The sequence below is a fragment of the Octopus sinensis genome, linkage group LG1, assembly GCF_006345805.1.
Source record: "Octopus sinensis linkage group LG1, ASM634580v1, whole genome shotgun sequence".
In the NCBI taxonomy this organism is placed as follows: domain Eukaryota; kingdom Metazoa; phylum Mollusca; class Cephalopoda; order Octopoda; family Octopodidae; genus Octopus; species Octopus sinensis.
The window spans coordinates 207,785,880-207,800,067 of NC_042997.1; the positions used below are offsets into that span (position 1 = coordinate 207,785,880).

Consider the following 14,188-nt stretch of genomic DNA (forward strand, 5'->3'; position numbering starts at 1 on the left):
CTCACACCCACAAGGTCGCCTGTTTTTCGTTTGTGATCGTGTAACAGGCATGCGTTTCTTGGTTGACACCAGCGCAGAAGTCCGCATCATCCCTGTTTCCAACACTTCAGGAAAAAGAAAAGGGACACCAGTCTGTCTTCAGGCAGTTAACCACTCACCCATTCCAACCTACAGTGAACAGTCCCTAACGTTGAACTTAGGACTATGCCGCACCTTTCAGTGGGTTTTTGTCATTGCTGAACTGCCGACCCCTATTTTAGGAGCTGATTTCCTGCATTATTTCAGTCTCCTGGTAGACATTAAAAACAGACAACTTGTCGACAGCACCACGCAGCTTACTGTGCGCGGTTTGGCCGCTCGTATGCCCACAACAACTCGTCACAGTTCTATCCTGAAAGAATATCCGGATGTTGCTCGACCAGTGTTCCACAACCAGTCGATCAAGCACAAAGTCACCCACCACATCAAAACCAGCGGTCCACCTGTTGCTGCAAGGCTCAGAAGGATACCACGTGATCATCTCAAGGCCGTCAAGTGGGAATTCCAGCACATGCTTGACCTTGGAATCATCCGCCCTTCCAGCAGCAACTGGTCCTTGCTGATACACTGAATCCCCAAAATATCATCGACCGATTGGCGGGTTTGCGGTGTACTGTACTGTAAGTGATGCGTATCCAGTGCCCTATTTGCAGGATTTTTCTAGCTCGCTGCATGGAGCTTGCATCTTTTCCAAGATCGACCTTGTGCGAGCATACAACCAAATCCCAGTGGAACCTGTGGACGTCCCGAAGACAGCAGTTACTACACGCTTCAGAATGTTTGAATTCCCGTGTATGCCTTTTGGTTTACGCAACGTGGCACAGACATTCTGTTACACATTCATATCTGTGTGTATATGTTGGCACACTTGTATGGTATACATCCCCACTTTTGGCACTATTTTGTTAGTGAACAAACTACACATAACATGGTGGCAGTGGTAAATAATTAATCGGAAACTGTGCCTTTACAGCAAAACAGAAACGCAACGAACCAGGAATTTAACAAACAAAACATCGCTTCGTCTTCGGACAACACGAGGATCCAAAATGGCCACCCCCGTCGCCATACAGATGAATCTACATCCGATCATGAATTGGGACTCCGGTGATATGTTGGAAGCATTTAAGAAATTCAAACAGAAAACTCAACTAGTTTCAAAAGTTTCCTGAAAGGCACAACTGATGATGAGAAGGTAAGCTATATCCTTTTATGGTCAAGCAATAAAGGTATAGACCTATTCAATAGCTAGGATATGTCAGAATCGGATTGCAATAACCTAGATACACTTTTAGAGAAATTTGAAAGGCACCTAGAGCCCAGATCGAACCATAGAATTCACAGATACGAATTCCAGGGCCTGAAACAAGACCCACAAGAAACGATTGACAATTTCCTGTCCAGACTAAAGAATGTTGCCGAAAAATGCAAATTCAAAGATAAGGACGAAAGAATCGTTGATCAATTAATATGGGGGTGTGCTCATAAAGAAGTTCAGAAATCCCTCATAGGTAAGGACGCTCTCCAGTTGATAGAAGCAGTAGACACTGCAAGAGCATTCGAAGCCACTACCAAACAAATGGCCTCACTTACCTTACAAACAAGCTCACTAGGCAGCAGTATAGATATTGTATCTAGGCACAGGACAAAACATACCTGCAAACAAAGAACATGCCAGTACTGTGGTACAGAGCATGAGTTCGATAACCGGAAGAAATGTCCTGCATTCGGTACACACTGCAAAGCATGTGGAAAACTTAACCACTGGGGAAAAATGTGTAGGGTAACAAAATCGCAGAAATACAAGCCCCAATTTTCAAAGAGGAGCGGAAATAGAAGAAGAGATATACATGCCCAACAACAAGAACAAAACACCTCAGAGGAGGAATTCTTGGCAGTCGGCACAATAAATGTGCATGAGATGGGAAATGACGACCAGAGAAAAAATGAGGCATACACAACAATAAGAATACAAAAGAAGTCTGGCAAGAAACGAATAAACATTGACTTAAGGCTGAAGATTGACACTGGAGCCCAGAGTGATATCTTACCTGTCAACCTCTACAAAAAGATGTTCCCAGAACACATGACAGAAGGGGATAAAGTCAAAGAAGGAATCCTCACACCAAGTGATGTAATCCTCACTGCGTACAGAGGTACCAGGATTCCACAACTGGGTAAAACAACTATCACAGGGACACACAAAGGAAAAACAATCAAGTGTTCTTTTTATGTCACAATTCTTGGACTAAATACCTGCAAAAAGCTAAATATTGTGTCAATCAATGCTGAAGTGAAAGCAGCTCCAAGCAGGATTGACAGAGATATGCCTATCAAAGACCGACCACCAATCACAAACAAAGAAGAACTGATAAGCATGTACCCTGAATGCTTTGACGATACAGTCGGGTGCTTTGTGAAATGTCGATATCATATAACAGTCGACCCCAATATCAAACCAATTGTTCACCCACCTCGCCGCGTCCCTCTAGAACTAAAAGAGAAGCTGGAGACAGAGTTGGACAGAATGGAAAAAAAAGAAATATTCACCAAAGTGACACGACCAACAGACTGGGTGAATTCAATTGTAATCAAGGAAAAACCCAATGGTACCCTACGGATATGCCTCGACCCAAGGGACCTGAACAAGGCATTAAAAAGAGAGTACCATCCAATTCCAACCCTTGAAGAAATCACACCATCATTGGCTGGATCCAAATTATTCAGCAAACTGGATGCCAGTAAGGGGTACTGGAATATAAAGATAGACAAAGAGTCATCCATGCTCACTACCTTCAACACACCATTTGGCAGATATCGGTTCAACCGACTCCCATTTGGATTAAAGGTGAGCCAAGATGTTTTCCAGCGCCAAATAGATGAAACCTACCAAGGCTGCAAGGGAGCAATTGGAATAGCAGATGACATCCAAGTGCATAGCAAGGATGAAACCACACATGACTTCAATTTACATGAAGCTATGGAGAAAACCCGACAAGCAGGCATCAAACTCAATGCAGACAAGTGTATAATAAAAGCAAAGGAGTGCAAATTCTTTGGAATTATATACTCTGCAGGGGGAGTTAAACCAGACCCCGCTAAAGTGGAAGCCATCAGAGACATTAAAGATCCTAAAGACAGGAAGGAACTCAGGAGCTTCCTGGGACTCATCCACTACATGGGAGCCTTCATACCCAAGCTGGCCGATCACACTGCAAATCTCCGAGAACTAAACAAAGATGACGTAGAGTTTGATTGGTGTGCTTTACACACAGGATTTCAAAACAATCAAAAAATTCATCAGTAAGGAGACAACTCTGCAATACTATGACAGACGCAAACCAGTAACACTCCAAGTCGATGCTTCTATGAGAGGAGTTGGCGCAGCACTGATACAGGAAGGTAAACCCATTGCATATGCCTCGAAAGCTCTCTCACCCACAGAGGCAAGGTACACAAATATTGAAAGGGAACTCCTGGCAGTAGTATATGGATGCGAAAAGTTCCATACATACCTGTATTGCAGACATTTCAATATAGAAACAGACCATCGCCCGCTAGAACAAATACATAGAAAAAACCTGACAAAAGCACCAGCCAGACTGCAAAGATTACTGTTAAGGCTTCAAACATACGACTGTGACATCAGGTACAAGCCAGGAAAAGACCTGATATTGGCAGATGCTCTTTCCAGACTATCCTCACATGATAAACAGGAGATGGAAGGACTAAGCATAAAGGTCCACCACATTGTAAATGTGACAACCACAAAGCTAGCGGAAATCAAAGAGGAGACCAGCAAAGATGAAGAACTTCAACTCCTTACTCAGATGGTGATTCAGGGGTGGCCAGAAAAGAGACATCAGGTGCAGCCCCTAATTTGTGAATATTGGGCCATCCATGATGATATATCAGTGGAGAATGGAATCCTGATGGCTGGATCCCGAATAATTATACCCAAGTCAATTCAAAAAGAGATTCTTGACAAGATCCACCAAGGGCATCTCGGAATGGAGAAATGCAAGCTCCGAGCCAAGTCAGCAGTATATTGGGTAGGTATGTACAAAGACATAGAGAAGACAGTTTCTACATGCCACATCTGTCAAAAGTACAGAAACTCACAACAAAAGGAGGAAATGATATCTAGTGACATCCCAAGAAGGCCATGGCAAACTATTGGAGTAGATCTGTTCACAGAGGGCCAAGAATGGTATTTGATAATGGCCTGCTACTATTCCAAATTTCCATTTGTGAGAAAAGTGAAAGATCTGACAGCCAAAACAATCACTACAGTGGCTCGAGGACTTCTAGCAGAGCAAGGAATACCAGAGCAGATCATATGTGACAATGGAACCCAGTTCACATCGCAAGAATTCAAAAAGCTAGCCGATGAGTATGGGTTCAATATTACAACTTCATCTCCACACTACCCCAAAGGTCATGGGTTTATAGAAAGACAGGTGCAGACAGTGAAGAGAACACTAGTCAAATGCAGAGAGACTAAGGAAGACCCACACCTGGCACTTCTGTCCCTATGAGCGACACCACTGAGAGCTGACATGAAATCCCCAGCAGAATTGCTGAATGGCAGGAAGTATAAAACTACCCTGCCAACCAAGATCCAACCTCCTATTGACCAGGAAGAGACAAGGGCAAAGCTAGCTGCCACTCAAGAACAATCACAGAGGTATTACAACAAACATGCACAATATTTACCTGAGATTCTTGGAGGACATGTGCATACTCAAGATCCCATAACTAAAACATGGATCCCAGCACAGGTTGTCAGTAGAGCTGAAACTCCAAGATCATATATAATAGAAATGGAATCTGGTAGGCAGCTGAGACGCAACAGGGCCCACATCCGCCCAACACCAAAGCTGTCAAGGACAACGTGTACAACACCTGCTGCATCAGTGACAACACCTACAGAATCATCACCCCAACGGGTACAAACCACCTATCAGCAGCCCAACAACACACCTCAGACACCGGTGCGAAGCACAAGATCCACCAGATGGAGAAAGAACATTCTGCCACCGGTTCGATACCGCTAAAGAAAAAAAAAAGAAATGAAAAGATAAGTAGCTAATTTAGCTAGATTACAAAGCAGAGGCAGAATAATCTCACGGTTTCTGCTGCAGGATTGCCACCTCAGGCTGACAATCCATTAGAGTAAGGGAGACTACTTATATTGTCTTCACTGCCAAAAGACCCCTTTATTTTTTCAAGAAGAAGGGATGTTACACATTCATATCTGTGTGTATACGTTGGCACACTTGTATAGAATACATCCCCACTTTTGGCACTATTTTGTTAGTGAACAATACAAACTGTGTGTAAAACATATTATGTATCACTACGCCGAATGTTGACAAGTCAGTGTAACATGAAAAGTAAATAAACACGTAAAACAATAACAATGGCTTTCATATTGGTTGTCTATCCCATTAGAACCCAAACTACACATAACACATTCCAAAGGTTTATCGACATGGTTACTAGAGATCTGCCTTTTGTCTATGCCTACATAGACGACATACTCATGGCCAGTAGCTCAGACGAAGAACGTGACCTGCACCTGCTATTTGAACGCCTCTGCAAATACAGTGTTGTTATCAACCCCAGCAAGTGTTCGTTTGAGTTGCTTCCCTTCATTTTCTCGGACACATCTCCTTCCCGAGAAAGTCAAGGCCATCGTGGATTTTCCACCACCCACATCTCTCTGCAAATTAAGGGAATATTTTGGCCTAGTGAATTTCTATCAAAGGTTCGTACCCCACCTCGCTGAGATAGTGCAACCGCTCACGGATTTGGTATGTCAGTGAACTTGCAAAAATACAGAAATTGCCCTGAACGAAGATCAATTCAAGATCTCTTTCACTGCCCTGAAAAAAGCGTTATCCAACGCTACCATGTTGGTTTATCCAAAACCATACGCCCCACGATGTTTACTCATTGATGCATCCGATTTCGGAATTGGAGGTGTACTACAGCAGCTTGTTGACGGCATATGGCAACCGTTGTCCTTCTTTTCTAAGCGGTTAAAATCCACTGAAACAAAATACAGCACATTCAGTCAGGAATTATTAGCGGCATACCTGGTCGTTAAGCATTTCCGTCACATGCTAGAAGGTACCAATTTTGCCATATACACCGACCACAAGCCATTGGTATATGCATTTAACACCAAGCTGGATCGCCACTCGCCGAGAGAAATCCGCCACCTCAACTTCATATCGCAGTACACGACAGATATAAGCCACATCAAAGGGACAACCATCTTAGCAACCGATGCACTTTCACGCACGCAGATCAATGCTATCCACACCACGGCTACAATTGATCTGGCACGTATAGCAGCTGACCAGGAGAATGACAAAGAACTTCTAAAGCTCCGGAATTTGTCATCTCTGAAATTTCAGCATGTTCCGCTACCATCATCCACGGCCCATATTTGGTGTGATATCTCCACCAGTCACCAACGCCCTTATATACCACTAACATCATCAAGAAGTTTTCTCCGCTCTGCATTCTCTGTCACATCCTGGTATTTACTCCACTCAAAAGCTGATATCGACCCATTTTGTGTGGACCAGTATCAACAAGGATATCAGAAAATGGACCAAGTGCTGTGTCGTGTGCCAAAAAGCGAAAATCTACCGGCACATAAAATCACCAATCGGTCCCTTTTCGCAACCCGACGCACAATTTCAGCACGTTCACATTGACATCGTGGGACCTCTTCCACCTTCGCAGAATTATACATATTTGCTTACCTGCGTGGATCGTTTTTCGCGGTGGCCCGAAGCTTGGCCCTTATCTGATACATCAGCAGAAACAGTCGCCAAAACATTGGTATCACAATGTGTTTCGCGTTTTGGCACACCCGCAACAATCACCACCGACAGAGGACGTCAGTTCGATTCCCACCTTTTCACCGAGCTGACTCGTCTCCTCGGGTGTAAACACACCCGCACTACGGCTTACCACCCTGAAGCAAATGGCATGGTCGAACGCTTTCACCGCCAACTCAAGACATCTATCAAAGCAGCTCCAGACAGTTCTCACTAGTTGGAACATCTTCCTCTAATCCTCCTTGGAATTCGATCCATGGTTAAGGAAGAACTGGGATATACTCCGGCTGAACTCATCTATGGCACAGCACTCACCTTACCTGGGCAGATGATCGAACCTGTTTTATCACAAGACTTTCCTGACCCACAACAATATGTGCACCGATTACGGACATCCATGTCGCAGTTATCACCTTCAGGCCCCAGAAAACAGAACGTCGTTTCACGAGTCCCAAAAGACATCAACACCTGGACTCATGTTTTCGTGAGGAATGATGGGATACCATCTCAACTTCGCCCACCATATTCCGGGCCCTACAAGGTCACCAAAAGAGAACTCAAGTATTTCGTCCTCAATATTGGAGATAAACGAAATACGGTCTCGATTGATCGTTTAAAAAAAGCCTTCATCGAGGAGGACTTACATTCAGTTCCCTCCTTTCCTCGAACAGACTCAACAACTCCAGCAAACACCACAGATTCTGCACAACCCCGACACACCAAATCGGGAAGAACAGTTTGATGGCCAGCAAGGTTTGTGCAAGTTTTTCGGGTAAGTTCCGAACTCTTAACCTACCCATCTTAAATGAAATGCATACATCAACACATAACTCACATGATTGCTCACATACAAACCAAAAGAAATCAACCAACATTTTGTATACATAAAGAAAAACAAAAAAGGAAAACAAAACAAAAACGTTCCACATCAATGAAAAACTTTCTGTACGTACGTATGTTTTGTTTTCTCTTTAAAATGTTTTGCCTTCTTGTAAAAATATTTTGCTACCTGTATGCTTACACACACTTACAACAGTCACATTCTCATGTGTGCTACCACTCGATCTTTTTCGCCACTGAAAGACACCTTGCCTCTATTAGACCTCTAGTGGGTCGAGTAATCAATAGACGCACATCTCTTTCAACGCGCCGACATATTTCTGCCTGGGTACATATACGTATTGCTCACCATATAGCACACACCAACAGTAAACTTTTGCTTCATATTTTTATATCCCGTTTTTGATATATATTCATTTGTCTGTTACAATGTGTAAATTCTTTCTGCATACACGCAAAAAAATAACATTTCCAATATCGTTCGATCTCTGTGGCTTTCTCACTAGATGTGGGGTAGTGTAAGAATTAACACTTCCTTCTCCAAGCCTAGATTCGAAACCGAATCCAAGAATTCTCGGTCGTCCAAACCATGACGATCAACAGGCACGAAAAAAGGTTTTCTTTGTCCTGTCAAAAATTGATTGATCATCTCCCTTTGACCTGTGACCTCAGCCATGTCATGCGAATTTCAACTGGACAGGGGCTGACCTATTTAGGTACAACTTCTGCCGCAGTATGTCTGTCTTTCTAGCTGCCAGTATTTGTTATAAATACAGTAGTGAATCGAGAAAGCGAGGCAGACAAACGGGGCAGACAGGCGAAAAAAGATATACGACACGACAGGTTTTGGCAGACCGCAGAGGCTGAGAGAAATGTTCGAAGCACCACGGTAGACTACTGTCTAAAATGAACAATGCACACACACAAACACACACAAATGTACTCCATATTTCTAGCAACTCGTTGCAGTTACCAACATTTTGTATGTAGTGTACCTATAACGAATCAAATCCTGTAAATAAATTCTTTTCAATTATGGATCGGTTTACGTATTTGTTTATATACACACTTAACCACTACACACACACACATAAACACACACACACACACATAAACACACACACACACACACATACACACACACACACACACACACACACACATATATATATATATATAAGTACAGCAAAAATTTATATTCAAATGAATATGGTACTTAATTTAGATGCACCAGAATACTGTATGGTGTTATCCATAAAAATCCGTGGGGTGGCTATAATCAAAATAAGCAACAAGAATGACCCCGGTAATTTGGTACGATCGTTTCGTACTACATCATTTTATTAAATGTTGTAAGTATTACAACAGTTTTAAAATGCTGAGCACTCTTCAGCCAATTATAGAGGTTTTCCAATAATACAAAAATTTTCATATCAAGTGGCAACATTATAGAGAAGGTAGATACATAGACAAAGATGTGGATTTAAATTTTAAGAACATTTGAGGTAGTGGAGCTCATCAACTGACTGACTAAGATTCGGTTGCTCCAGATACTGAAAGATTCTGAGAGGGAAGAATAAGTGGAAAGAGACAATAAAGAATTTTCTAATTATAGAAATGGGTTAGGGTTAGGATTATTTCTATAATTAGAAAATTCTTTATTGTCTCTTTCCACTTATTCTTCCCTCTCAGAATCTTTCAGTATCTGGAGCAAACGAATCTTAGTCAGTCAGTTGATGGACTCCACTACCTCAAATGTTCTTAAAATTTAAATCCAAATCTTTGTCTATTTGTCTACCTTCTCTATAATGTTGCCACTTGATATGAAAATTTTTGTATTAATGGAAAACCTCTATAATTGGCTGATGAGTGCACAGCATTTTAAAACTGTTGTAATACTTACTATATTTAATAAAATGATGTAGTACGAAACGATCGTAGCAAACTAACGGAGTCATTCTTGTTGCTTATTTTGAGTATATATATATATATATATATATATATATATGTGTGTTTGCACAGGGATTGCCCCTTTACCCATCTGTGTTTGCACAGGGATTGCCCCTTTACCCATCTCCCGGGGACTCGTCGGACATTTAAAGATAACCACTCACATAAAAATAGCCGCGGCCACAGTCACCTGCGGTTCCCTAGACAGGAAACCACCTCTTCTTCCTCTTTTTTAGCTATAATGAATCTAGCAAAAGAACTGGAAAAAAACATCCGAGCTATCACCCACCACCATCCACCACTATTACCCCACTACACATGCCATTAAAAAGCAATCAAATAAACAAATCACCAAAACAATTAAAACCATCCACTCTCGCCTCAACATTTCTGCTTAATGCCCAAGGCATCAGCCCTTCCACCAATACACAAAAATGGAAGATAAGATTCCTGGAGGACTGGGTCGAGGCCCATCCAAACCACATCCCTTTCTTTGTCCTCACTGAAACCCATCTTAGTGACCTCCACTTGGAAGCCGAGGTGAAAGTTAAAAATTTCAAAACCATTCGTGCTGATCGTGCTGGCAGAAGAAAGGGTGGGACTGCCATTTATGTCCATGATTCATTCTCAACAGAAGCCATGAACATATTTTCCAATGGATACTGCGAAGCAGTCACTGTATTCAGTCAAACCAACAACTTAACAGTAGTTGGGCTCTACAGACCACCCCAAATGCCCCTACCATGCTTCAAGGAATGCCTCAACAGCATAAAGTGTTTCATTCAGCAGTGTCAACCTGACAACATTTTAATGATGGGAGACTTCAACCTTCCCGGGGTTGACTGGTCTACAAACAGTCTGCCGCCAGGTTCTTCTCTCTCAACCCCTGACAGGGAGGCAGTGGAATCGCTTCTTGACTTCATGGATGACTTCTTCTTGTCCCAACTGGTACTCGAACCAACGAGATGTCACAAAAACGTCTTAGACTTAATTTTCAGCAATCACACTGATACTATCCACAATATTGCAGTGGAGAAAACCCTACTCTCCGACCATGACATGGTTCTCTGTGATCTGAGATTTCACTGGCCAAAATGCAAAACAAATGTCATCCCTCCTGTTCATCCATTCGACACTATGGATTTCCACAATGCAAACTGGGAAGCGATCAATAATGATCTTGCACAAGTCGATTGGTCCTTCACGCACACATACACACCCACTAACATCAAAAAGTCCTGGCAGTGACTTGTAGACACCATCACGAACATATGTGCAAGACACACCCCATTAAGATCTGCAAACAAATCTAAGTGTCGAATCCCTAGAAATAGAAAATCTCTCATAAGGAAAATTAAAAGAATCAACAAAAAGATCAACATGCTGAAATACTGTCAACAGCAACACACCAACCTGACTGCCATCTCGTCGCTAGAGATTAAAAAACATAAGCTCCAAAACAACATGATGTCTATCATCAATAGTCAGCGAAGAGCTGAAGAGGCCTGGGCCATAGAGAAGATCAAACTCAATCCCAAAGTGTTCTTTTCATTTGCAAACAAACACAGAGTCACTGGTTCTACTGTTGGCCCTCTGATTGATGAAAATGGTACTCTTCAAGACAATGCCAAAACCATGGGAGAGATATTGCAGAAACAATATTGCTCTGTTTTCAGCAATCCTGATATGACTGATCTGGGCTGTATCAGTGATGTTACTCCCCAATACACTTTATCGGACATAACATTTGGCGCTCCTGATGTCTTAGCAGCAATAAAGGAAATGAAGCATAATTCAGCAGTAGGTCCCGATAGGTTCCCTGCTTGTGTCTTGAAGATGTGTCAAAACCAACTTGCACCCCCTCTAGACAATCTGTGGCGGAACTCACTGGATGCTGGATATATACCAGAAGACCTTCTATCCCAGTCTGTTGTCCCAGTTTTCAAAAAAGGAAACAAATCGCTTGCCGTGAATTTCCGTCCAATCTCACTCACCTCTCATATCATCAAGGTATTTGAGAGGGTGCTGAGATCGCGTATGACTCACTTCCTTGAGAGTCATAATATGCTGAACCCCAACCAGCATGGATTCCGTAATGGGAGAGATTGCCTGACGCAGCTACTGCATCATTTTGATGACATTTTGAGAGCCTTGGGAGAGGGTTCCAACACTGATGTCATCTACCTTGATTTCAGCAAGGCCTTTGACAGGGTTGATCATAAGATCCTTCAGAGAAAGCTGTCCAATATTGTTGTCACTGGAAAGCTGCTGCAGTGGATCAAGTGCTTCCTGTCTAACAGAACCCAACATGTTGTAGTCGAAGGAGTCAAATCCAGCCCAGCCAAAGTCAGCAGTGGTGTCCCACAAGGCACTGTGTTGGGCCCACTTCTCTTCATCATCTACATAAATGATATTACTGACACCATCAAACACAGTAACATCAGAACCTTCGCTGATGATTCCAAGCTCCAGAAGGTCATCAATGGCGTGGATGACCGAATAAACCTTCAGTCAGACCTACTGGCTGTTGTCCAATGGGCGGAAAAGAATAACATGTTGCTAAATGAAGACAAATTTGAACTGATCCACTTTGGAAGGGAGGACGCTCTGAAACTCCCATACTCTCTTCCTTCTGGAGAAATTCTCATGGCATCCAACAACATCAGAGACCTGGGAGTAACAGTGGACAACAACATAAGCTGGGCTACACATATAAGCAGCAAAGTTGACATGGCCCGCAGAATGTGTTCCTGGATTCTCAGAACCTTCCAGTCGAGAGATTCCCATGCTATTATCCTTCTCTTCTCCACTTTTGCTCGACCCCACCTTGAATACTGCTGTCCACTGTGGTCTCCCTACACAAAACAAAATATTATGAGAATTGAAGGTCAATCACAAAAAAGATAGATGGCATGTCAGACCTTGACTACTGGGGTAGACTAGAGAAGCTGAAATTGTATTCACTCCAACGACGCCGTGAACGCTACATTATCTGTATGATGTGGAAAATATTCCATCAGCACTGTCCGAATGATGTTGGCATCACCTTCAAAATGCATCCAAGGCTTGGACCACGTGCCATCCGTCCACAACAAAAATCTAAATCGCATCACATAACGACAATACGGCACAACTATTTCACCTCAATTGGACCTGCTCTCTTCAACATTACACCAGGACACGTCAAAAAAGAAACTGACCACACAAAATTCAAGAAGTCTTTGGACAAATTCCTTCAAACAGTACCGGACAAACCACCCACACCCGGATATGTCTCCGCAAACAATAACTCTCTGCTCGAATGGGCCTTGGTGCCCAAATCCTGAACTGAAAGACTTCGCCAGGTGGTGCTATTAAGTTAGACAGGGCCTGGGCCAATACTGGCCAAAACCTTTGTAAGTTATTCTAAGTTATATATATATATGTATGTATGTATGTATGTATATATATATATATATATACGTTGCAGCTTGGTCCTAGCTGACACCTAAGAGACTGTGTTGCTCCTTGGTTCTTGCTGACACCTAAGAGACGGTGTTGTTCCTTGATCATAGCTGACACCTAAGAAACGGTGTTGCTCTTTGGTCATAGCTGACACCTAAGAGACGATGTTGTTCCTTGATCATAGCTGACACCTAAGAAACGGTGTTGCTCCTTGGTCATAGCTGACACCTAACAGACGGTGTTGTTTCTTGGTCCTAGCTGACACCTAAGAAACGGTGTTGCTCCTTGGTCCTAGCAGACACCTAAGAGACGGTGTTGCTCCTTGGTCATAGCTTACACCTAAGAGACGGTGTTGCTCCTTGGTCATAGCTGACACCTAAGAGACGGTGTTACTCCTTGGTCATAGCTGACACCTAAGAGACGGTGTTGTTCCTTGGTCCTAGCAGACACCTAAGAGACGGTGTTGCTCCTTGGTCATAGCTGACACATAAGAGACGGTGTTGCTCTTTGGTCATAGCTGACACCTAAGAGACGGTGTTGCTCCTTGGTCATAGCTGACACCTAAGAGACGGTTTTGCTTCTTGGTCATAGCTGACACCTAAGAGACGGTGTTGCTCCTTGGTCATAGCTGACACCTAAGAGACGGTTTTGCTTCTTGGTCATAGCTGACACCTAAGAGACGGTGTTGCTCCTTGGTCCTATCTGACACCTAAGAGACGGTGTTGCTCCTTGGTCATAGCTGACACCTAAGAGACGGTGTTGCTTCTTGGTCATAGCTGACACCTAAGAGACGGTGTTGCTCCTTGGTCCTATCTGACACCTAAGAGACGGTGTTGCTCCTTGGTCCTAGTTGACACCTAAGAGACGGTGTTGTTCCTTGGTCCTAGCTAACACCTAAGAGACGGTGTTGTTCCTTGGTCATAGCTGACACATAATAGACGGTGTTGCTCCTTGGTCCTAGCTGACACCTAAGAGACGGTGTTGCTCCTTGGTCATAGCTGACACCTAAGAGATGGTGTTGCTCCTTGGTCATAGCTGACACCTAAGAGATGGTGTTG

General features: G+C 43.1%; 3 protein-coding genes across 3 annotated transcripts; all 3 read left to right on the forward strand.

Moving 5' to 3' along the window:
- The first annotated feature begins 1,960 nt into the window (after nt 1-1,960).
- LOC115232452 (uncharacterized protein K02A2.6-like) lies at nt 1,961-3,346 on the forward strand. Its single transcript, XM_029802335.1, has one exon. The coding sequence runs from the start codon at nt 1,961-1,963 to the stop codon at nt 3,344-3,346; it is 1,386 nt and encodes a 461-aa protein (XP_029658195.1).
- Nucleotides 3,347-3,407: 61 nt separating this feature from the next.
- Nucleotides 3,408-4,577, forward strand: LOC115232461 (uncharacterized protein K02A2.6-like). The gene has a single exon (XM_029802347.1). It carries the CDS (start codon nt 3,408-3,410, stop codon nt 4,575-4,577), a length of 1,170 nt encoding a protein of 389 aa, XP_029658207.1.
- A 2,575-nt stretch (nt 4,578-7,152) lies between these two features.
- On the forward strand, nt 7,153-7,638 carry LOC115232472. Its single transcript, XM_029802358.1, has one exon. It carries the CDS (start codon nt 7,153-7,155, stop codon nt 7,636-7,638), a length of 486 nt encoding a protein of 161 aa, XP_029658218.1.
- Nucleotides 7,639-14,188: the final 6,550 nt, after the last annotated feature.